General features: G+C 41.5%; 1 protein-coding gene across 7 annotated transcripts in view; it reads left to right on the forward strand.

Moving 5' to 3' along the window:
- Positions 1 to 1903: 1903 nt before the first annotated feature.
- SRSF4 (serine and arginine rich splicing factor 4) overlaps positions 1904 to 21872 on the forward strand; it is a 31448-nt gene continuing 11479 nt past the window's right edge. Inside the window, exons 1-5 of one of the 7 annotated variants that reach the window (XM_078145521.1) lie at positions 2092 to 2163; positions 8857 to 8958; positions 10171 to 10241; positions 13703 to 13895; positions 15151 to 15228. Coding sequence is in view for 1 of the 7 variants with exons in the window: in XM_020983340.2 (XP_020838999.1) it covers positions 2057 to 2163 (107 nt within the window). In the remaining 6 variants the exon portion in view is untranslated. Of the gene's footprint in view, positions 2164 to 8856; positions 8959 to 10170; positions 10242 to 13702; positions 13896 to 15150; positions 15229 to 16013; positions 16327 to 16421; positions 16523 to 21872 lie in introns of those variants that run through there. The other 6 variants (XM_078145522.1, XM_078145525.1, XM_020983341.2 and 3 more) reach the window with 6 other exon arrangements.

The following is a 21872-nucleotide window of genomic DNA, read 5'->3' on the forward strand; positions in this document are numbered from 1 at the left end:
AGAACAAAGTCTCACATATAGGTGGGGATCTACCCTCTGCTACATTTCCAGTGCTCTATCCATTGCACCACCAACTGCCTTCGCTAGGGGGTGCAGTGGATGGAGAACCAACCCTGGAGTCAAGACGTGAGTTCAAACCCAGCCTCAGACACTTCTAGCTGGGTGACCCTGAGCAAGTCACTTTACCTGTCTGCCTCAGTTTCCTCAACCATAAAATGAGCTGGAGAAGAAAATAGCAAACCACTCCAGTATCTCTGCCATGAAAACCTCAAATGGGTTTTGGAGTTGGCCACAGCTGACTGAACAAGGTCAACTGACTGTTGACTAATTAATCAATATTAAAGGTCAACTAAATCAAAACCTTTGTCAGATTGGGAAATTTAGGCCCAGAGAGGTCAAGACCTTGCCCAAGGTCACACACAAGAAGTAAGTGGCAGAGCCAGAATTCAAACTAAGGTCCAGTGACCCCACTGTTTCCATCGAGTCACATGGCCATCCCACACCATTCAGCTCAGTGTGCACCCTAAAATGTAATGGCACCAGCTGAACACAATATTTCAGATAAAGCCTGACTGGGGGCTGCTGTTGGCCTTGGAGTCAGTGAGACCTGAGTTCAAATACTGTCCAAGAGTAAGCCTTGTGACCGTTGGCAAGTCACTTTACCTCTGCCTGACTCAGTTTCTTTATCTATAAAATAGAGGCCCCTCCCCCTCAGGACTAGAGATAAAATGAGGTGTTGTAAAGTCCCTTACAAACTTTAAATAATAACTGCTGCTTACTAGCTGTGTGACCCTGGGCATGTCACTTAACCCCAACTGCCTAAAAAATGTATAAATTAAAATAAAAAATAATAATAATTGCTGGCCTCTAGGGCTTGCAAAGCATCTTATATAGCCTATCTCCTTTAATCCTCACAACCACCCTGGGAAGTAAGCGCTATTATTATCCCTGTTTTACAGATGAGGAAGCTGCGGCAGACAGGGCCCCACAGCTAGCAAGCGTCTTCCTGACTCCAGGTGGTCCTGGGTTCTATCCACTGTGCCAGTAAGTTCCTCAAAGCGCTCTATAAATACAAGGTGGCATCAGCAGTACACTGTATACATTACTAGTATACCAGGCAGGGTGCAGTAGCATTTAGTGTCGGTCACTCTCAAACACCATTAACGTGACGCCCCCTAAATCTGGGGGCGAAGGGGCCTCAGAGGGCATCGTCTCACAGAGAAGGAAACTGAGGGCCAGGTAGGGTCACTTCGGCCACCCATGGTAGCCCATCCGAGGCCCTGGGCTCCAATCCCGCCCCTACTCCATTTAGTACAACGCTCTTTCCACTGTACCCCACTGACTCTTCTCCAAGTTTACCATCTCCAGCTTCTCCAATTAATACTTAAATAAGTTACGTGCAATAGAGTGGGATTTGATTTGAGCCCTGGGCAGAGGAGGGCCCGAGGACACGGCAAAAACCGGAGCACCAGAAAGAACCAGGCTGCTCGAGAGGCAAGGGAGCTCCCCATCGGTGGAAGGATCAGAGCAGAGGCAGAAATCCCACGCGCCACGGGATCCCTGCACTGGGCTGCACGAAGCCGGGAGCTGCAAGGAAGTCCCGAAGCGGAGGGGCGGCAAGTTCCAGCCTGGCTCCTTCGGCAGCGGAAGCCCGCTCGGGGAAGTGCCAAGGCAGAAGGGCCAGCGCTGACAGTCACGTGGCCCCCGGCCTCGCCTCCGTCCCGCCCTCCGCTCTCTGACCCGAGCGGAAGGCCGGCGCGAGCACGCGCGCGTCATTTCCTGCCCTCTCTCCTCACCCCCTCCCCGTCACCCTTCGGAAATGGCGAGGGGCGGGGCCGGGGGGGGTGAGGAGGAGGGCTCGCGGCGGCGGCGGTGGCGCGCGCGCGCTGCGTGCTCGCGTACGTCGCCCGGATTCGGCTGCGTCCGCCCGCCCGCCCGTTGCCGCCGTCGTCGCCCCGCCGTCGCCGTCGCCGCGCTCTAAGCCTCGTCGCGGACAGCCAGCCGGCCGCCGCCTGAGGGGGTGGGGGTGGGTGAAGCAGCCGCCGCTGCCGCCGGGATGCCGCGGGTCTACATTGGCCGCCTGAGCTACCAGGCTCGGGAGCGGGACGTGGAGCGGTTCTTCAAGGGCTACGGGAAGATCCTGGAGGTGGATCTGAAGAACGGGTGAGGCGGGCGGCGAAATGGCGGGAGAGAGCCGACCGGGGCCGGCGGGGGAGTCGGGCCCCAGAACGCTGGGGAGGCCGCGGGGCTGGGGCGCCGGGATCGCTCGCGGGGCAGCCACTGGACCGCCCGGCACCGCCGCCACGGCCGCCGCCGCCACCGCCACCGCCGCGGCGCCTCGGGGGGCCGGAGTAGGCCCCGTGTTCCGACTGCGCCTGCGCGGAGCGGAGGCTCGGGGCGGGCGGGGGAGGGGATGGGGAGCGGCCGGGAGGACCTGGGACCTGGGTGGGCTGGGGAGAAAAGGAAGAGGGCCGGGGGGCCGGGGCGGAGGGGAGCACCGGGGTAGGGGGCCGTAGTGCTTCCTTTGCCGGGGAGTAGACCAGCGCTACCTCTCTGCTCCCCGAGGCGCGCTGGAAATCAGCAGCTAGGATTTCCTGTCCCCTTTTCACCTCCCCCCAGAATAATGGATCAGACGGGTCACCACGCATCTTCCCGGGGCAAACGATCTCTGGCAGGGAGGCTCTGGTAGACTTGCCATGTGCCACGCTAATTTGGGCGGGAGACTCCTGTCCAGTTAGTCTAGTGACACTTTACCAAAGCATGGCCCTGCAGTGATGAAAGCCCTCCTCATTCCCTTTGCAGGGTAAATCAACATCTTAATTCCTTCTCTTTAAAAGCTCCATTCAGAGTTTCCTTGCTGCCTGTGTTCTCCAGTGTTTCTGAAGAGTGCTTATGGTTAGATAATTTACTCTTAATAAATAGTAACCGGCTCAGCTGTTGTCTGTAATGGGACTAAGGGGCACATTTTTGAATATTTTTCAACTTATTGGCCCCCAAAGAGCTGCCTGGAAGGATATTTTTAATGGTTCCTTCTGGCAAAACTGATCCAGAAGGTGGTTTATTAGATCGGGAATTAAGACGTGAAGAAGATGTTCTGAGTACAGGGATTAAATGTTACCGAAGTGGGAACTGAGGGGAAAAAACAAGGACTTAGAACATGAATATAAGAACACATTAATGGTAGGACTTGAGAAACTGTGTAAAAATGAAAAGACAAATCTGAGGTATTAAGTCTCTGTAAGTTGGCTTTCTGGGCTACCTGGATAATGGTGGGGGAAAAGGGTAGGGAATGAACTACTACCGTTTTGCTACGGATCTGATGTGCCTGCAGTTTATTCCCTCATGTAATACTAGCAGCTGTGCTTGATAGATTCTGAAAGATAGTTAAATATAGATTGCATATTGTGGAAAAATTGGTTGCTCTTAGATACTACAAAATAGCTGTGAGTTTAAAAGTTTGCTGGGTGATGATAATGAAAAGGAATCATCTGGGGAAAAATTCATTGATAAAATGTTGATCAATATTCATTTTTCTTCCCACATAGTTAAATAAAATTGCCCTTTTGTGTAGAGGAGGACTTTGAGGATTTAAGACTTATCACTTGTGTATTCTTGGTCAGGTTAATAAATATTTATTTCTTTATTTGAATGGGGCTGATGCACAACATGCACGTAAGATATAAGGTTAATGTTTTAATGCGTTTTACAGAGTCCAGCTAAGTTGAGAGAGTAACATTAAGGAGATTTAACTGGGATCAGGTCATAGGTCTTCCCTTTATTTTCAAGCAACTGAAAATAAGCCTACATAATTTTTGGTTAGGATACTTTTTTGAGCTTATACAATGTAAGGAATATGAGTTGGTAGTATGCTGTGCAGACTTTTCTTCTGATCATTTTGTTAGTATTTTACAACAGAGTGCCTGCCCCTGTAGTAGAATGTTATATGGGGAGTATAAAACAGTAATGGATGACTATTCAGTGTATAGTTTGAGTAATAATAACTCATAATTATGTAGCACTCTAAGTGCTTTTAAAACAAACCACTTTTTCTCCGAACAATCCTGTGAGGTAGGTAGGGCAAGTATTATCCCCATTTTACAGATAAGAAAACTGAGGCTCTGAGGGGGTAAATGACATGTCCATGATCATAAAGCTATTAAGTGTGTCAGACTAAAATAAAATCCAGATTTTTTTCCTCCACATCCAGCACTACATCAAGCTGCCTCTTAGAGTTAAGATGTGAATATTGTTGTACTACAGAGGTAAACATTATGTACTACTGACTTGAGGGAAAAGAGGAGGTGGCTTGGTGGATTGAGAAATAAGCACTGTCTCAGGCCTGATGGAGTCTCTGATCAGCAATCCTTAGGTGAGATGAGAACTAGAGCAAACATTTCTTTACACATCTGTTTTGTTCAATGCATTGTGTTCACTGCAGATGATAAATAGGCTCAGCCAGTAATCCAGTAGGGAGAGAGAGGACACATTCACAATTAACTATAAATTAGAATTTGGATCAATGTGTAAAGTACTTTGAGATCTGAAGAGGAAGAGATCATTTTTAGTTTGGGAAGTTAGGGAAAACTTAATTGAGGATGTAGCAAGAAGGAGCCAAATCTGAGACATGCAATAAATTAGCTTGGTAGGAGTACTAGAATAGAATTTGTTGAAATAAATCACTAGAGAATTTGGACATTAAAATTAGGAATGAATGTAAACCTTAAACTCCATTATGAAAGTTTTACTAAAAACAGTAATACATAAGAATCTAAAGGCATTCATTTGGAGAGTAAAGATGTTAAGGACCTGAGATATTCAAGAAGAATGGATCCAGTTGGAGAAGACTCTCTCACTGTAGGTTTCCAAGTGTTCTGCTCTCCCATCCTGTCATTACATAGGCACTCCCTGTTCTATAAGGAAACTTTGATGGTTGGGGAAAGGCGAGAATTAAATTCACAGAAATTTAAAAGTAAATGAAAGTTGATCATGCAGAAGGATTAATCATCTTTGTAATTGAAATTAATATTCTTTGAAAAGTTAGAAGCCATTAGCCAATATGAAGGACAGGAGTAATGGTGACTGAGGGGCACACACACATGTACCGAAAATGACTTTGTAGCAGCAGTCAGGATTAATAGGAAAAGAGAACTTCAAGAAAATGAGACCAACAGTAGGGACATAGTCTGGGCAAAAGTTGACCCTAGATTAGGTGGTAAAAGTAACAATCAACTCAGCAAGGAAGGGAAAAATGGCATGATTAATAACTAATAATGAAATGTCAGCATAGCACTCTAAGGTTACAAAGTTTTTAAGTGCTTTCCTCTTCACAACAATCTTGATGTGCTGGCAGCTGGTGCAGGTATTACCCTCAGTTTGCGCTTGAGGTGGCGTGACTTGCCTAGGAATACATGGCTGGAGGTAGACAGGATTTTAACCTAGGTCTCCTCAGTGCTTTTTTCCATTGTACTGTGTATGCTGCCTCTGCACAATTGACTGAAAAGAGAACCTTAAATTGCAAGTTTATGAGTTTGGGTGCAAGGAAAGGGAGTGCTTCCTAGCAGGAGGATTATGGGTAGGAAGTAGAAAATTAGTTTTGAAAGAGAAACAAAAAATTCTGTCTTCACCATCTCAAATTTTGGGTGGCAGTAGGAAATTAATCTTGAAGACAAGGGTGAAGTTCAGTACTAGCGAAGCATGGAAAATTTCATTTTGCAAGAGGTGTACAAAACTTAGGAAGTAGAGGTCAGGGCTACATTAAATAATGTTGAGGGGGTGGAGAAGGGAAGCAGCTCTGTGCCTGCCATTTTGGTATACCAGGCAGCCCTGGGCAACAGCACATTTCAGTTCATACTATGCTGAACCATGAGGTGCCTCCCACCCTGCATTCAGAAAAGTTCTCTGTTTGCTCACAAGACCTGTGAGATCTAGTATTAGATTGGCCCTGTTGTGAAGGGCCTCTGAACTTGTGGGTCCATTCTCCTTTCAGACAGAACCATTCTAAACCTTACCGGGTTCCTTGGAGTATCCTCCTTTTGTACCAGCTCCTCCTAGGTGGTACCGGATGTTCTGTATTCATGGGTGGTGAGAGTCTTAAAAATAATAATAGCTAACATTTCTGTAGCACATTAAAGTTTGCAAAACCCTTTATTTAAATGGACTTATTGAAGCCTCACAAACAACCCTGTGAAGTAGGTACTACAGATATTATCTCCATTTTACAGATGAGGGAACTGAGGCTCAAACAAACAGCTACTTATTGTCAGAAGCAGGATTTGAACCCAGGTGTAACTTACTCTATGTCCAGCACTGTATCTGCCGTGACCAGCATGTATGTCAGGGAAACTGAATACTAACGACATAGGTAGCTTTCCCTTCCAGCATTTGGCAGAATTCATTTTGTAGGGCTAGGAGGGGGAGGAGGAGGGATTGGCTTGTTTGCTGGTTTTTTTGTTGTTAGTTTTTAATCACCCTTCTTACTAATAGAATGGAGAACTTCTGTTGACAGAGGAGCAGACGAAGCTTGGCCTGCTCTATAGAAGTTGGGTCACTATCAGAAAACTTTTGAGTGTTCTCTGTGGCTGTGCTACCTTTTAAATGTTGTAATTAACCTGAGTTAATGAAATATAATGACATCTCCCTTTACTTAGTCTTATGAAATCTTGTGTTTATGAGTGGATTTGCCACAAACTCGACAACAGTTTAGAGTGTCTTCTTAAAGTGCCAGCATTTTTTGGTCAATAGGCTGTTGAAACATATTGCTAGTTCTTGCACTCAAAGCAGCAGTTGACGTGTATAGATGACGTTAGTACCAGAGTGGTCTCCAAGATAGTTTTTACATCTTTATTTTAAACATGATGCAATATTTTTAGTAGGCCTTAGCAAATTAATAATGACTGGAATGTGTGTCTGTAGGGTTTTTCTTTTTCTTCTCAACATTTACAGATTATCTTAACCACCTGGCAGCTGGAAAAGAATAAACCCGAAATGAGTAGGCTTTCATTGTTCACTAACTGAAGATATGAACTAAAGAATTTTCAGTATGTTTCTCAAGGAAGAGGTTTAGTCAACACTTTGAGGATCTGTGTTTCATATTGTCATGACCCTTGATTAACCAGAATTCTCAGAGAGTAAGGTGTTATGTTTAATTGAATTTTCCTTTTAACTGAGAATTAGTTAGCAAATCCATGTTGTTGAAAATTTGTCTTAAATGTTTTAGTACACTTTGCTGCCTTTACCAAATAGAGTATAACTTTTCATTGAGGATTTTGCATACCTTAGGGTCACCTTGAGCAGCAGTGATCATTGTATGGACTATGTGTATATAGTATATAGTAGGTATAGGAGAACGATCTGAATCTGCTGGCCCCAAGGCCAGGATACCTTAGAGAGGTTTGCGTATGTGTGTAAAATCCCTGATGTGACCTAGTTTTTGTCATTTTGCTCCTTTGTCCTACAGGTCAGGTGCAGCAAAAGCAAAATTATGATTGAGCAATCAAATTAGTTTGATTTTGGTTAACTCAGGTTATGCAGTGTAATTAATCATGATGAGCAATTGCCTTCCCTGAAAATTATAGATAAGAACTTAATAATTGGGGTTTTTATGGCAGTGATACAATAAATTGATTTGGGACAGAAGCAGTGTCCAAGAGAAATGCAAAGACTTGCCAGTGGGGCCCTTGGCCTCTTCATGTTGCTGGTATGTTACTTCATCCTCAGGAGTAGCTTAGGATGTCATTTGAAGCTAACCTAGCAGAAATGCCATGGTTGTGTGCTAGGAAAATTAGGGCATTTGGTTCTCTGTAATTTTATTATAATGCCTAAGAACCACTTTGAAACTTTTCACTTAATGAAGGGTTTGGCCAGTCCTGTTGTTTAGAGTTAAAATTGAAGCTGGATTCCTAAAAGGTGTATTTTTTTAAGGTTCATTGGTATTTTAATAGAGGAAGATAAGCTCATTCAAATCTGCCCTGACTCAACTGTCCTTGGAAGCCTCAGTACTAGTGTAGGGGCCATAGAATACTCAGGCACTTTATCTTGAGCCATTAATTGGTAAAAGAATAGCTTGTCAGGAGACCCTGCTGGGCTGTTAGTATGTCTTTCTGTCGTTGTTAGGTGACACATCCTAGGACCTGTAGGACAGTCTTTCTTCAGGTTGTTTTCATAGTATAAATATTCCAAATGTGGATGTGTTTTTGAACCTAGTGAGTTTTTTTTAAATCATTGTTAAAATGTATTCTCGTTGTTTAAAATATTTTGTGCAGTTTCTCTTGTTTCCATTGTTTAAAAAAAGTTATTCCAGGAGTCAAGTACCAAATTGAAACATTAAGATATTTAAAATATCAAGCATTGTGAATGAAGCACTGAATTGAGACACTTGCAATTTGGACCTGGTGTATCCATTGACTTGCGGTGTGATTTTTGGGCAAGTCATTTTTAAGCACTAACTGCCTCAGCTTAACCATCTGTAACGTGAGGATAATATGTGCTCCCCTCCCCCTCTCTACCTCACAGGGGTGTCATATGAATAAATGGGATACATGAAGCTTTTGTCACTCCTTAGAAGACAAGTGCTGGATAAATCCAAGATATTATTTGATTTTTGAATCCAGTATTATTGGATACCTCCAGGTAACCACAGCAGAAGATTGAGATAACATATAGACAGTACTTTGAGCTCCTCAGAAGAAAGGTGCTCTGAACAGCCAAGGTGATATTGATGGTGGTGGTGGTATTTTGTATATTTGTAAGGTAAAATTGTTGGAATTTTTTTTATAATAGCATGCATTTGTATGATTTTTTTTTCAACTGAGGATATCAAAGTGCTTTACAAACAAGTGTTGTCCCTATTTTTTACAGATGGGGAAACTGAGGCACAGAGAGGTTAAGTGGCTTGCCCAAGGTTACAAAATGAGTCATTGACAACCCTGGAGACTGAAGACCTATTTATTCACAGACCAGGTACAGCATGGGCAGTGGCAGTCAAAGCTTCCCTCACTCACGCCTTTCCAGGGTGGCTCAGCCCTGACCTTCAGGGGCTGCCTCTAAGAGTGAGAGGGTAGTTCAGGTTCCACAGCCCATTCAGTCTTTGGTCTCTCTGCTGAGACTGCCAGCAAGGGGACCAGTAACTGCCAAGTGAGACGGTGATTTTTATGATGTTGACCCTGGACTGAGACCAGAAGTGCTCATCACACCATTCTCTGAAGAGCTGTAAGATGGTAATGATTTGTTGTGGCTGACCTGGGTAGGATTTGCACCAACAGGAGTAAGAAGTGAAATGCTTCATGTCCCAGTATCAGTTCCCAGAACCATCCAGTCTAAAGGATCCTGAAGGTGAGGGACCAAACATGGGCTCCTCCATAGGATCTCCATAGCCTGGCATGTCATTCTTGTCTTTGTGTTGAATATAAACTAATTTACATTTTCCGTGCTGGTCATAGGTAGTGCTGATAAGTGAAAGCACTTGCTGGAGTGAGGAAGTTGGGCCATTTAGGTGTTTTAATTCATTTGCTAGTCTTAATCATTTGGGGGAGGGGGGATGTTTTTTATTATTACAAAGTAGTGTGGTGGTTTTTTTTAAGCCTTCCAAGTCTTGTGTTTGGGGAATTGTTTTTAATTTGTAATGGAGTTTGCATGAACTTCATTGTGACATCAGGGAATATTCAGTCTCTTTTCTTATGACACCTCCTATCTCATTTACCCCTAAGCTCAATTTAATGTTATTAAGTGTCAGCAAATTGAAATGGACACAGGTGTGGACATGTTTTTTTCCAGACCCACCCCCCCTTTCCCCTAAATCCTTGAAGACTGCTTATTCCATGGAGTGGAGCAGGTTTGATTCTGACTTATAAAAACCAAAATAAGAGTTTTAGTATTGACAGAGGAGTATAATCACCTAGGTTAAAATTTGTTATTCATATTTTACATGATTGGAGTTAAAGTGAGAGTAGTGAGTACAATGACTAGAGAAGAGAATTGCTTTATGGGCTAAAAATAGAACCAGGGCTTAGGTAAAGGCATAGAGAATAACTCAGTAAAAGCACATCATTATCATCGTCATCATCATTATAATAGCTCCTATTTCTGTAGTGCTACCTGGTTTACAAAGCCCTGTGGTCACAATAGCTCTCTGAAGTGTGGACAGTATAAGTTGATTATTAATATTTTACACAGGAAGAAACTGAGACCCCAAACAGTGAAGTGACTTCAGACAGAGACAACAGATAAACAGGAAATGAAAGCAGGTACCTACAAAATGAGATTATGACATTATCAGATTACTTTTGACTAAAATTGATTCAGAATCTCTCTTTAATATTCAAATACCCTCCTACTTAGTTTTTTTAAAGTGATTGGTAATCTTGACCCTTTGACACTGAGTAAAGCCCTAGATTATACTTTTTGTACCCCGAGTTCAGTCATAAAGTGAAGTCTTTGCCATATTTTGCTTGGGAAGAATGGAGGAAAGAGTTGTACAATCTGGTAAATGGCAGCTCTGTAGCTGCAATATGAGATTTTATTGGTTTATTCATTCGACACTGCATTTTTCTTGATTAGTTTATTATTCTAATAGTGAATACAGAGAGGTCAGATTACTTAGCCACCATCACACATATGATAAGGATGAGCAGTAGAATTCAAACCCAGGTCCTCCGATTCCAAATCTAGGGCTCTTACCTCTGTGCCATAAATGTCTCATTGGCAAAATTTCGATTGATACATTGGTTTTCTTTGCACTCAGATTTGTTTGGTCCATTGTAATTCCTCTCTACCTGCTTGGCACTACAAGGTGGAAAGATTATCCACATTGAATGGAAGGAAAGGCACTGCTTTTAATGCAACACCAATAGAGGGTATCACCAAAAAACTCCTGCTGGAAAAAGGAAGACCAACTTCCTTTATAGAAGTGAAGCCATTTGATTAGATGTCCAAGCCCCTCTTCTAATCTAGGTCCATTGGTATTACTTAATTTCGTGATGTTAATGAACGCTTCTGTTCTACTTAAGTATTTGGATGAATTTTCAATCTCGTAACTGACACACCAGTACAGATTCAGTCCTTTTGCTTTTGATACTTATTTACCCATAATCTCAGTTTAATGTTAATGAGTGTCACTAAATTGAAAGGGTTACAAGTGTGAAAGTGTCTCCTATACATAGACACACACACACACACACACATACATACATACGTATATTACCTGATTATTCAGTGGAGGGGTATCAGCTTGGGTGCCAATTTATACACCAGATGGACTTTCTCATTCTTTTTATTGTCTTTCTTTAAATATCCTATATATAGTCTCCACCTCAATACACTGGAAGCCTTCATGTAGTTCTTTTCATATCTCTGGGGTACCATCAGGCCATCTCGTTACGTGAACAGCCCACCTCCTTTACTGGTCATACATGCCTTTGATGATTGTCTAAAAATCATATGCTTCTATATTACTTAGCTCAAAATCAGAATTTAAAATTTACCCTACTATGAACACCGTAGGTAGCATCTTGACCCTTGTAAGATTTTAAAGCCTGTGTACCATATTCCCCTCTTTCTTCTGATGCAACTTTTCCATTTACAAAGATCTTTTTTGTCACTCTCCTCATCCTTTTTTTATGGTGATTACAATCACCATATGATAGTTTCATTCAGACTCAGCCCTCAATCATTAGAGGCAGCTGGTGGCACAGTAGATAGAGTACTTGGCCTGGAGTCAGGAAGATCTCAACCTGGTCTCAGATACTAGCTGTGTGACTCTGGACAAGTCACTTAACCATTGTATGCCTCAGTTTCCTCAAATGTAAAATGGGGCTAATAACAGCACCCACTTTACAAAGTTTTTGTGAGGATCAAATGAGACAATATTTGTTAAAAGCAATGCCTGAAACATAGTAGGCGCTTTATAAATGCTTATTCCCTCCCCCTCCTAAGTCCCAAGGCAAACCCAGGGAGCTAAGTTTGACATCAGCCTCCCTAGGTTCATTTTAGGTTCTGGGAGGCCTTCAGAATAGAAATTCCCAGGAATAAATCTCTCTTTCCTTGAACCATTCTACTCAGATTTTTATTACCTTTGAAGAAGAAATAGGACGGGGTGGCAATCACCCAGCTATGTATGCCTCAATATAGGATTTCTTCCACATACCCAGATCTTTGTTCTACCCCCGGGACAGATTTTTTTTTTCCTGGAAACAGAATGAAAGGCAATCAACTCCGACCCCCGTAACTTGAAATATGAATGCCATCTATTCTTGCACATTCAGTCTCTGTTTAAATACTGCCAATGGAGACAAGTCTTCTGTCTCTAAAGAATCCTGTCTTGTCCACCCTAACAGTCATATTATCATCAAGTCGGGCCTCTGTCCCTTATACGTGGAGAAGACTGAGTGCTGTGAAAGGCATAATCTCTGCCCTCTGGGAATTTATAGAACTCCCAGTTCTGTAATAAAGTAGAGAGGAAAGGTATAAAGTAAGAGCCTAACAAACGAGAGCAGTAGAAGTATCACCATCTACATGATCAATACGGTGTAAAAAAGCACCAGTTTGGTAATCAGAGGACCTAGGTTTACAACCGAGTTCTGCAATTTACTACTCATGTGACCTCTGACAAATCCCTCAACTTCCTAGCCTGTTGCCTGTCTGTAAAAATGAGGAAATTGGGCTAAATAATATCATATGTTTCTATCCTGTTCTCAATCCTTTGACCTAGTCGGTTATTGACAAGTGCTAGGAAGACTTGTTGAAATCATTGACAGCAGTCCAGGTTTCCAAAGAAAGCTTAATTTTTTAAAAGGAAATTCTTGAGAAAGGGTATGATTTGCCACATCAAGTGGGTACATCTGCTGTAGAGAATGACATAAAGAAAGGATTTGGGGGTTCCACTATAGCCTTCTGAACAGTAGACTAATGTAACCAAAATAGTGCTTGGGAGAAAAAAATATGTTTTGCTTCTGTATATAAAATAGCTTGTGTTGGGCAGAAGCAATAAGATTGGTTTGCAGGTAGAAAGGCTTTTGCAGTAATCTCAAAAAGCCTTGATAGTGGGGACAGTGGGCAAGACTTGGGGACTTTTTAGAAGACTAAAACAGGAGGTAGCAACCTACTTGGTGTCAGGAGTGGGAAGAAAAGAGCTGCGACAGCTTAAAAAGCATAAGTGATGCCATAGAGTGGTGCCATTGTTAGTCATTATTTGGAGTGAAGTATAGCCTTGGGTGTAGTCCACAGGTGACACATCAAGAGGTGAACTTCTGCTTTGAATGGTGGAGAAGATGAATCCTAGGCTAGTAAGCCTCTGGATTTACCACCAGATTGGTTAGCAGTTAGGTAAAGACAGAAAGCTTTTAAGGTTGTGGAGCTGACATTTGGCAATAACGACTAGAGTATTAATTAGACTGGGCCTGAATTCTTTTGCTGGGTGACCTGGGTAAGTCTCTTCAAATTTTCTTGAGGGCAGTGAAGTAAAGGTTAGGGTAGGAGTCAGGAGCCTGAGTTGGAGTCAACATCGGCTTGCTGTCTCTTAGCAGTGTGACCTCAGACAAGCCCCAGCTTCTTGGAGCTTGTTTCTTCATCTGTAAAGAGGTAGTACTAATCCCTGCCCGGCCTTTCACAAGGTATTTGTGAGGATCAAATAAATGCGTATGCAAATACTTTGAAAACTGTAAAGCACTCTGCAAGTATAAGATATCATTATTACATTATTACTTCACAGAGACTTTGGAAGGAAAATTCAGTAACAGATGTTCTTCACAACCAAGGTGGTACTTCTCAGTAAGCAAGGGGATCTTGGTGACTTCACTTCTCTGGATGAAAACAGTCTGAGTATCTGCTTCATGATGTAGGGTGGCTTGGATTAAAGAGAAGTCATGGAAACTGAATTGTGATCAACTCTATAGTGAAATCAGGTTGGAGCTATTCATGTGCCATTCCACCATTCACAGCAACACTGCCCACCCAGAACTGTTCGTGTGGCAGAATGACTGACTCTCATTTGAGGGCTTGCCAGTCCTCAATACTTTTATCATGTCAAGGTCTAGACCAACTGCTTTGCAGAATTTTCATTCCCTGCCCTTTTCTTTTTTTGTTCTGGCCTCTCCTGGACAACTCAGCCAATGGTGACAAAAGTGAAACTTCTCCCAGGAGTTTTCCCATTATCACTTTTTATTAGGGAGCATGAATGATTCTGGCTATCCTATTAGCCATTTCCCCCAGCTATTTTTCAAAGAGCAGGGTCAGAAAAGAATATTCTGGAGTATAGGTTCAGCACTGGGTACTGTGAGAGGATGTAATGCCTTTTCTCTGTCACTGACTGCCTTGCTTTGCCCACGTAGTATATACAAAGCCCCTGCCTTTTATCCCAGCTTAAATTTTGAGCCTGGTTATCTTAGATGGTTAGAGTAAAGTGTGAATAAGACCAAAGTTAGATGTTCTGTCCCTCTATGAGTTGACTTCACATGGATTAAAGAAAACTCTCTGATGACATTCCTAATCCTAGCCAGCCCTGTTGCTATAACAAGGACAAACGGGTGAGAATACAACCCATCCCTCTCATCTATGGGAGGGGAAGCAAATTAAAACTCACTTTTTTATCATGGTGATTCAGGAGTGTCACGGTAATGTATACAGAAAAACGTATACATTGATGTGCCTTTAGATTCAGGGCACAGGAAGGAGAGATCAGCTATGCAAGAAGATGCATTCCATTTTGAGATTCACTATTAAAAGGAAAATCTCAAGCAGACTCCTTCTTGAGGGTGGTGATAGTCACTAGTTTGTTGGGGTGGAGGGTAGGGTTTCATAGATGAAACTGAGGTCCACAGTGGTTAAATGACTTGCCCAATTTCACCCAGTGGCACAGCTAGGACTCAAAACCAATTCTGCTCCTCACTGAGTCCAGGGCTCTTAGAATTTGTGTTTTTAAAAGCACTTAACAGTCTGCAAAGTTCTTTAACACATGATCTCATTAGAGAGATGGTAGTGGGTGCCTGTGAACAATGTAGACACAGAGGAAGATGGTGGTGTTTTACTTTGTTTCTCTTCCACGCAGGCACCATCACTTAGAATGCTATTGAGCATCCGTTAGGCACATGGCACTAAAGCATACTATTTTAGGCCACTGATCAGCATACCCCAGAGTAAGTCATGCTCATCGTTTTCCAGACAGGACTTGCCTCCAGCCTCCCTGGTCCCGTGAAGATGTTTGGAGGGCAGAGATGACCCTAAGACGTTCTGGAAGGGGTGAGAGAACCTCTGTATCATGTTCTTCAAGTAGTGTTTTTTGCATACAAGGAAAAAAAGGACAAGGCCCATTGATTTACAGCTTTTAAATGAAGACATTTGGGATCAGAAAAAGCAATAATGAGACCTAGTTAGTTGTTCTTAGGTTTACTGTAAGCCTTTGGAGCACTTTGGTTTGCTGTTTTCTATTTGTTTATTTTTAAATCATTCTAATGCCAGTGCTTCATAATTCTAGCTAAGGGGGAAAAATGCATAAAAAGCTCATCGAGAAAATTATGATATATTGGCAAGGTCATTATAATAAGGTTGAGGCCCAAAAAGGAAAACTATCAGTTCCAAAATGCTTGTCTTTAATATACAAATGCCATATTTAAGAGTCATGGTATTAAATATTTCTAGGAGGCTGTCAATAGTGGCTATAGATGTCCCCCTTCTTGCTCAAATTTACCAGAGTATGTTTGGGACAGGATAGTGGCAGAATCTTTGAAGACAAAACATTTTATCCATTTGAAAATAATAACTCCAATTTAGGTAATGCTTTATGGCCTACAAAGTACTTTCCTCACAGCAACCCTGTGAAGCATTCAGTTGAAGTATCACTTCCATTTTACAGATTAGGAGGCTTAGACAGTAATTGGCTGCCTTGAGAGGTAATAGATAACCCTTCACTGGAGGTCTTCAGGCAGAGGCTATGTGAGAACATAGAAGAGATTACTGTTTAGCTAGGTGTTAGCCAAGATGACCTCTGAGGGCCCTTCTAACTGTTTATATGGCTTGTCATACAGCTGGGAAGAAGGATAACCAGATTGGAGCCCTGATCTGCCTCCCCTACTTGCTGCTGTCTGCACTAGATCATGCTGCCCAGATTCAGCAGTTAAGCCGTGTTCTCTGTCCATTCGAAAAGGTTTGGGGAAGAGGGGTGTAGGATAGTCCTTCCCTTAGTAGAGTTTCATAGTTGTCTTAGAGCTATGATATTCCTACACCCCACCCCCTCTTCTAAATGGAAAGAGGATTGACTTTTGTTCTTAGAGAACAGAGGAGATTCTTGTCTGCAGGTTGATTAAAGAAATTTCCAGTTTGGATCACTTATTATGGAAGGTATTCATAGGGGGATACCAGATGTTTCTTTTGAATTTTTATTTGTATGTGTGTGTGTGTCTGTCCTCAGGCTCTCTGTTCTAATTTAAACACCAAACAGTTACTAAGATTAAATCCCTTTTTTCTTTTTCCACTGTTTATAAGAATTCAAAAGGAGAGCATAGTAGGTCTCTGATTCCTGGAAAATAGAGAACAGGTAATGAAAGAAAAATTGAGTTCCATACTATTTATTCACCATCATCCCTAGATTTTGACAGCCCAGAACATGTTCAGTTCAATTTAAACTGGGGCAAGAGTGTCTAGTATCTGTGTTACCTGGGAGACCCCATTCTCTGGACCCTAAAGGATAATGCAAGAATTGTTAAAGTATTTTCTGCTCCAAGAAACTTTTTTTTTCCTTAAGACCTTTGGGGTAAACATATCTTGGTGAACTTTTCGTTCAAATTTAAACCTTTAAGATTTTAAATACCACCTTCCTGTTTGAAAAGAAACTAATGCATTTCAGAGTTGGCGGTATATAAAGTATGTAGTATATAGAGTCCTGTGCAAGTGAGTTTTTAAAAGGCTTTTTGCATTTGTTTTTTGGGGTTTTTTTTCCTTTTTTTCCTTTTTTTTTTTTTTGTTATCAGAGCAAAAAAGTTCTCAGAAGCCTTCCTACCCTGTTTTGTAAAAATATGGTTCTACTTAACAAATTAAGTAAAGTGTTTCTTCCTCCAAAAGCTATCCATACAAGCACAGAAACAACTTTTGTAAGCTTGCTAAATAAATTGAAACAGATTAAATTGGTCCTTGTAATAGTATCAAGGCAGACACTTAGTTGTGCCAGCTGGCAGTGATAATACTATTAACTAATATATAACACTTTAAAGCTTGCAAAAACATGTTAAATGGGATGTTCCAAAAATCTTAGTGCAGTTTTGTAGCTGTCTTAATAGCCCTAACAGCTTAAAACTTCAGTAAAGCTATTGAACCTTAATATTAAATATTAAACCTTAATGAGGTGTCCCAAAAGTCTTGGTGTAATTTTTAGCTTTAATAAGCTAAAGTCTTGCACCAAGACTTTTGGGACACCTCCTTTATGTCTTATGCCAACCCTATGAGATGGATACTCTTATCCCCATTTTACACAGAGAGAATAAGTGACTTGCCCGTAGTAACATAGATAATATCACAGGATTCAAACTTAAGGCTTTCTATGTCCAAAATATAAGGGTTTAAGGAAGAAGTCCTTCTCTCAGATCAGCTTCCAGCTGTGTTTTAGTATTTTTTAAATTTAACTGTACCTGCATGTACTAAATTAGACCTTAATGAAATTTGACACCTGAGTCAAATCCCAGGTGGAATGCTGATAGTAGCATGGGAGAGTTTTAGGGTTGGGGGCTTCTGACTGGGCTCTTGCCTAACAACAAAGTGAAATTAATATCTGAACATTAAGGGGCCCACTGTCAATAGTCTCTAGAAAATGGAAGAAGAGGCAAATTCAGAGACCATGTTCATCTGTAATTGTTATAATAACATGACATGCATGTAGCATTTTATATGAATTGTTGCCTCATTTGATTCCCACAACAAAACCTTGTGAGGAAGATAGTAGAATTTTTGTTCTCCTCAATGCATATCTTAAGAAACTGAGACTCAAAGAAATGTGATTTTCCCAGCATCCCAGTTAGTAAATAACAAAGATGGGATTTGAAGTCAGTTTTTCTAACTTCTGGTCCAGTATTCTTTTCCACTCCATAAGAGTACTTTTCTTCATAAAAGCTATTGGTGCTAACAAGGATAGAGTAAATTCATGTGTCCTTTAAAGTCCTAATTGGAAAATCCATCACGGTGTGGAGATAACACTGGCCATATTAACAGAGCACATACCTACCAAAATGGAAAAGCTTCAAGGATGGATCTGATGACAAACTGTATGTCTCTTGTATAAAGCCCAACCCAGCTAAGTTTTGGAGAGCCTCAACACAGTCAGCCGCTGTATCTCTCAAACACTAGCTACTAAAAAAGAAACATCTAGTGATTTGTTGAGATGAAAAAGATACACAGATTAAAAGCCCAGATCCTGGAAGTTTTGAAGAAACCTAAGTATTCTATTTGCCAGACTATCATTTGCTTTGCAGAAAAAAGTCAGAGTTCTGTTGGGTTTTCTTTAGAAGAATTGAATGATATATACACAAGATGATCAGTAGTTGTAGAAAATGCATTGCAGTCTAGATGTGATTGAAGCATCACATTTTTTAAGAATTAGTACAGTTTGCTGCTTACATATTATAACTTGGCGCCATGCTTACAGTGGCCCTTAACTCCATGATAACTGGTTTGAAAAAGGATCTGCTGGGGGGTTTCCCTAGTGTGTGTGATTCAAGGTAATGTTCTAATGAGAGTTTTAATTTTGGAGTCAGAGGGGGAGGCAGCATGATATAATGGAAAGTGTATTAGCCTAGAAGCAGAAAAATGGATTTCAAGTTCCAGTTCCAGCTTCAACCCTGGGCAAGCAACATCTATAGACCTCAGTTTGCTCATCTGTAAAATGAGAGGATTGGACTCACTGAAAGCTTAAAGGCCTCTCTAGTGCCTACACATTATGCATTTTATTGTATACAGTATATACCTTCTGACAACTCCCATTTGGATGAATCATGGTGTTAAATTCTCCTGGACAGGATTGTTAACCATTTAGAAGCACTGAAAGCACCACATTGACAGTCAGAGTATAGTTGTTATCAATCCAAGCTGGCACCCAGTGCTAAATAATATTGTGATATCATCTTGTGATAACCAGTGACAAGTCGTGATGAGCACATGAGAAAACAGACTGTTTATATATGTATGTAGAGTACATTATCGTATACAAAATCAAATAGAAGATAGGTTGCTTTTGCAAAACCATTTGATGATGTTAAATAATACGGCACTGAAACCTCAAGACTGTGATCTCATCAATATGGGCAGCCCCTCCAGGAACACAGATCCTGCAGACCTCTCTTGCTTTCTCATCTGGTGTGACTCTTGTTCATGTCATCTGATAGATTCAACCACAGGGGCCTGTGCTTTGTGAACCTGGGGTCTTTCGTTAGATCTCTTCACATTGTATAATTAGCGTGGAGGATTTGGGCTCTTGTTTCCACCAGTTATGCCTTGCACCAGATACTGTAACTAAACCCCATTCTTTTCCGGTCATCAGTCTTTCTGGCAACATCCTTTATGCCGCTTGTCCCATATAGTCCTTCACTGGGAATATGTTACAGCCAAGTCATGTACTCCATGCACCTTTCCATTGCCCTTTGGGTAACTCACTATTTTAATTCTCCAGAGATAATGGTACTGTATGACTCAAAGTCATACAAGGGAAACAGGGTATACCTGTAATTTTAGTGGAATTGACTATGAAATGATAACTGAGGGTTCACGGAAACTGGTAATTAACGTTGGTAAATTTTCATAGGTTTTTTTTTAATTGACTTGGGTCACAGTTCATTGTGTTAACTGTATATTAAACATAACTTGCTTTGTCAAATGCAGCAGAATGTTCATACCCTCTTAAGAGTCACAGAATTACAGGATTTCAGAATTGGAAAGGACCTTAGAGTCCTTCTAGTTCAGCCCATATGAAGACTCATATGTAGCAAACCAGCCATCATTCAGTCTTGGCTTAAAGGCTTTCAGGGAAACAATCCTCTGCCTCCCGAGACAGCCCATACCCCGTTATCAGGGCAGCTCTGATGTGTTAAGAAGTTTTTCTCTTGACCAAGCCAAAGTTTACCTCTTTGCAGTCTCTACCTCATTACATTTTGGTTGCTCCTTGTTCTGATCCCTGGAGCCAGGTAGAAAAATCAGCTCTTCAAGATTCTGGAGGGCATCTCTCATGCTCCCCACACTCTTCTCTTCACCAAGCTAAACACCTCCCAGTTCCCTCAACCGGCCCTTATGGAATAATCATAAGGCACTTCATCATCCTGGTTACCTTTCTCTGGACAAACTATAGTTTATCAGTGCCCTTCCTAAGATGTGGTATCTAGCATAGTTGCTATCAAGCCACACTTCCCCTCTTAAACCCAAGTGTAAGAATTTGTTGATTATTATTAAATTTCATCTGATTAGATGAGGTTCAATGTTCTAGCCTATTAAGATCTATTTGAATCATGACTTTGACATCTCATGTTAAATTATTCCTTCCACCTTTGATGTTGACAAATTTGATATGCCTTTAAGTTACTGATTAAAATATTAAACAACATAGGAACAAGTACAATTGCCTGGGACACTTCACTGGAGAACCATCCCAAATTGACATTGAAATATTAATGAATCCTTTGAGGGGCTGCCCATTCAAACAGATTTGCATCTACCTAATTTTACCTCGCTCACCTTTCTCCATCTTGTCTACAAGAATAGCATAAGATGCTTTGCTAAAAATCTAAGTGACTGAAATCTACAGCATTGCCCTGATTTGTTATTTTATTGTTCCTATCCAAAAGAAATAAGGTTAGTCTAGGCATGACCTCTTCTTGATGAAGCCATACTGTATCACCACTTTCTTTTCTGGTTGTTCATTAACTATTCCTTTAGTAATTTAGTCTGGAATCTTGCCAGGACTCAAAATGAAGTTCACTGACCTGTGATTTGAAGTCTCTCTCTCTCTCTCCCCCCCCTCTCTCTCTCCCCCCCCTCTCTCTCCCCCCCTCTCTCCCCCCCTCTCTCTCTCCCCCCTTTCTCTCTCCCCTCTCTCTCTCCCCCCTCTCTCTCCCCCCTCTCTCTCTCCCCCCTCTCTCTCTCCCCCCCTTTCTCTCTCCCCCCTTTCTCTCTCCCCCCTCTCTCTCTCCCCCCCTCTCTCTCTCCCCCTCCCCCAATCAACACAGTATTTATCCTCTGTCCTATAATACCTCTACTGTCTACCACAATCTTCAAAGACCATCATAGGCATACAATAGTTCAGTAATCACATCTACTAATCTTTTCAACGGATTTATGAAGCAGTGCTTTAAAGCAGAGGTTCTTAACCTGGGGTCCATAAATTATTTTGTTTTAATATTTTGATAACTATTTCAATACATTTTGTTTACTTTGTAATCCTACATTATTTTATGTGTTTAAAGAGATTATTCTAAGAATGAGTCCATAGACTCCACCAGACTGCCCACAAGTAGTCCATGATACAGAAAATGTTAGGAAGCCCTGCTTTAAGGAGTTCACAAGTTGTGAATATCAGGAGCAGCCCTTATATTTTTAAAATATACTTGGAAATAAATGAACTTTGAGGAAGTTTATACTGCTACAAATTACATATAGGGAATATTCTAGCATTTGATGGCTATACTTTCTTTTTTTAACTTAATACATTTTTTTTATCAATTGTTATCTTTTGTATTTACATGAACTAGTTATCCCTGTGTCTCTCCTAGATAGAGCCATCCTTTGTAACAAAGAATTTTTTAAGAAGAGAGAGAAGAGGAAGTAAATCAGCAAAGCAATCAGTACATTGAAAAAAAATCTGACATTATATAGCTATGTTGTATTCAGTATAGTTAATAGAGCCATCAACTTGA

This window comes from Phascolarctos cinereus, unplaced genomic scaffold, assembly GCF_003287225.1.
Source record: "Phascolarctos cinereus isolate Bilbo 61053 unplaced genomic scaffold, phaCin_HiC Scaffold_726;HRSCAF=1367, whole genome shotgun sequence".
Taxonomy (NCBI): domain Eukaryota; kingdom Metazoa; phylum Chordata; class Mammalia; order Diprotodontia; family Phascolarctidae; genus Phascolarctos; species Phascolarctos cinereus.